Genomic DNA, 3634 nt, shown 5'->3' on the forward strand with positions numbered 1-3634 from the left:
CCCCCCCCCCTCCCCTCCCTCCCAAAAAAAAAAAAATTCGTCCATAAAAAATTTAGAGAAATTTGCATTTAACTTTTTATCGACCATCCGTCCATCACAAACAAACGAAAATTTAGTCCACCAAAATAAGTTTTTTTTTTTCTAGTTTTTGCCTTAAAAAAAAAAAGGATTGAAGTTGTATTATTGGCAAAGTGCTTATACATGTAATGCCAAATGTCATGATTGTTGAAAACATTGTATATATGCAATTAAGAACATATATGATATATGTGGATATTTAGATGTGAAGTTTTCTATTTAAACCATTATTACACAAATCATTTTACCCAAAATGATGTTCAATGTAGTACATGTAACAATTGTTTCATGGCTTCATGTGAATTATTGAATTGGTTGATTTCATTATAAATTAATTGTGTAAAGTTATGTTAAATGGTGAAATGTTTGGTAAAAAAAAAATGATCAATGTATTATTGTCCTTATACCTATGGTGCTTGATTATTATCAATTTGTCACGTCTAGATTGTTATGATCTGAATAATTATTTTATTTTTCTAATGACCAAATTTGATAACATCTCAAAAGTTGATATATATATATATAATATATATATATATATATATATATATATATATATATATATATATATATATATATACACGACATTTGTTTGGTATTGTGGAGCCAGCTTTGTCAATTATATTATAAGATTATAAATTAATAAATGTGTTGTGTCATTATAAACTTAATTTTATTGCTGTCACAAAAATCTTAGTTTTATTAGAGAATTACATTATTTGATTTTCTTGTTTTATATTTAATATTTTAGTTACAAAAGAATTTGCAAACTTACGCTATATTTTAAATTAATTGTTACATATTTGCATTTTTTTGAGTTGGAGTTTCAAAATGGAGATGTAGATTGATTAAATAATATTTAAGTGTTAATGATATTGTAGTCTAGTGGTACGAATTGAAGTAGCTCTTCATATAGAAGATCATGGGTTTGAGTTTTAGTTGAGATGATATTTACTTTTTGGACTAAAAACAAATAATGTTTTTATATTTATTATATTAATTAATGTAAACTGTGTTAATTTGTAAAAATTAAAAGTTTATAATGTTAATTTTAAAATGTCAAACATTTTAGTTTACTCCGCTCGATAAGCATGATAGCCCAATGTTTTAGAGTTGGGGTAAAAAATTTTAAATCTGACCCCTAACAAAATATTGATAATTAAGGTGGTCATACCGATAAAGTCCTACAAAGCTAGCTTGACGTCGAATAAAATGGCTCGATAGACATCCTAGAATGAATACAAAAAAATGTAGTATTGAATCAAATCTTAAGGCGAAAAAATATGTTAAATGTTTTATTGAAATTAAAAATAAAATTATCGTTGCGATAAAACCGTTTTCCTTCAGTACATAACATTATGATTTTAGACAACAAAATGTTCAGTGAATCAGAGTGGCGCAGCGGAAGCGTGGTGGGCCCATAACCCACAGGTCCCAGGATCGAAACCTGGCTCTGATAAGAGTGGCTTCCGATTTATATTTTAAAAGTTGGACTGATAAGCGGCAGGCCTTTGCAATGGACTGTATTTTAGGCCCAATACTTTTTACTCCAGCCCATTCAAATAGAGAGAGAGAGCGCATTATATATAGAACGCAATAAACTAAACTACGTAATAGATATAGATTGAGGAATTTACTTGATTTATTCTTTTAACATTTAAAAATTAAAGTTTATTTTTGAAAAATAAATATTTATAATTTATTACTGTTGGAAAATGGGGTGAAAATAAAAGTAGTATTCTTTACTATGCATGTTTGGCTGATACAGACAAAGAAAGAACGGTAGAAAACGAATAAAATGTGCGTGTATGAATACACTACTTTAAGGGTCGTTTGGTTCACGGGCTAGGCCCGTTAGCGGGCTGTATTTTTCGTAGCCCTAACCCACCCCGCGGTGGGACGCGTGCGGACCAGCCCGCGAGCTTCGGCTCACTTTAACAGTACTAAACTTAGTAATTAGTTAATTACAAAACACATTACTCTTTTATTCCTTTACTTTTGAATAGTGAAATCAACAATAAAAGGAGAAAAATGAAAATAAAAAATAAAAAGGTTATATATAAGTGTGTGTGTGTGTATGCATTATTATATATGTTTATATATTTATTTATTTTTATTGTATTTTTTTTATTTTGATTCAAATTTATATTTACTAACAAACAAATTAACTCATTATACTTAAACCAAGTATTTTATTCTCATAACCATTTTGATTCTAATGTTTGAACCAAACACACCCTTATTTCAGCCACAAAATATTGAAATAAATCAAATAATGATAATCATGCATGCAAACGTGTCCAGGCACAAATATCATCTTAGAGTGTGTGCTAAGCATCTAATATATAGACATAAATGAACTTTTTGAATTGGTAAGGAATGTATAAGCTCTGTTGCTTAGCACTTGAATCCCCTTTAACGATATTAACCACCGCTTCAAAATCAAATTTCACCTCAACTTTACTGGATCATTTATCCTTTACTAGGCAAAAGTCCTCCACCAATGCTCAAAGCTTTACAATGTAAATGTCGATGAAGCCAATCATATCTCACACAATTGACACTAATAAACTTCGCTTGCTTTCATTCGTTTTAAGCTTAAGAGTTAAGATGACCCTCTAATGATAGAATCCAATTGACCTATCGAAGAACTCCCTCGTTGATAGTATATATTCCTTTTAAGGATATGATGATGCTCCCACATTTTTCGCCAACCAAATAGTTATCTCTACCCCTTGATCTCTTAAACTTGTCATAATTATTATCATTTTTTTTTGTTACGTCATATTATCATGTGGTATACCAATATAAAATAACAAAACATCAAAAAATTAATAACTATTCAAATCTATATAAATATTGATAAATATTCCAATTCATATACAATAATTATTTATTTTATATATCATATATAACTTTTACGGTTGTTGATATTTAAAATTAAAATTAAAATTAAATAATAATAATAATAATAATAATAATAATAATAATAATAATAATAATAATTATTATTATTATTATTATTATTATTATTATTATTACTACTACTACAACATTAAACCAAATCAAACCGATTTGTTTAATTTAAAAAAAAATCTAAATTGTTAAAATCAATTGGTTCAATTTAATTTTTTAGATTTAGTTATAAAAAAGTTGTCAAATTTGCATAAAGAATAGACAACTCTCATCAACATCAATCATTTAAAAAAGTATATAATGTGAAAGGTTTTGTCTAATAAGGAGATGAAAGGTTTTGTCCAATAAAAGTCCAAACCTGTCATTTTCATTTGGGAGACAAACCATTTGTGGTACAAACAACTGTAGGAAGACATTTGGGATTTCTGCTGCATTGATGGTCTGCAGCTATTTAAGGACCTCAACCTCTCACTGCTCAAACATTCAGTCTCATACACCATCCAGAGAGTATAGAGTAAAAGTGAGGGAAAAATACAGTTCACTCAAGCAAAGGCAGCACTCAGCACAGTTCATTCAGGCAACAACAAACACCAACTATGGCTGGAGGTTAGATCCTATATTATTCAGTTTTAATCTTACA

The 3634-nt window shown here is 28.3% G+C and overlaps 1 protein-coding gene and 1 non-coding gene across 2 annotated transcripts in view; both read left to right on the forward strand.

Annotated features, from left to right (window-relative positions):
* Positions 1-1465: 1465 nt before the first annotated feature.
* TRNAM-CAU lies at positions 1466-1537 on the forward strand. The gene has a single exon. It is a non-coding gene; the product is annotated as a tRNA-Met (tRNA).
* A 1860-nt stretch (positions 1538-3397) lies between these two features.
* The window catches only part of LOC115997450, a 6200-nt gene continuing 5963 nt past the window's right edge, over positions 3398-3634 (forward strand). The window contains exon 1 of the mRNA XM_031237006.1: positions 3398-3600. Coding sequence (XP_031092866.1) covers positions 3591-3600 — 10 coding nt within the window. The 5' untranslated portion in view covers positions 3398-3590. The remainder of the gene's footprint in view (positions 3601-3634) is intronic.

Source organism: Ipomoea triloba, chromosome 11, assembly GCF_003576645.1.
Source record: "Ipomoea triloba cultivar NCNSP0323 chromosome 11, ASM357664v1".
Taxonomy (NCBI): Eukaryota; Viridiplantae; Streptophyta; class Magnoliopsida; order Solanales; family Convolvulaceae; genus Ipomoea; species Ipomoea triloba.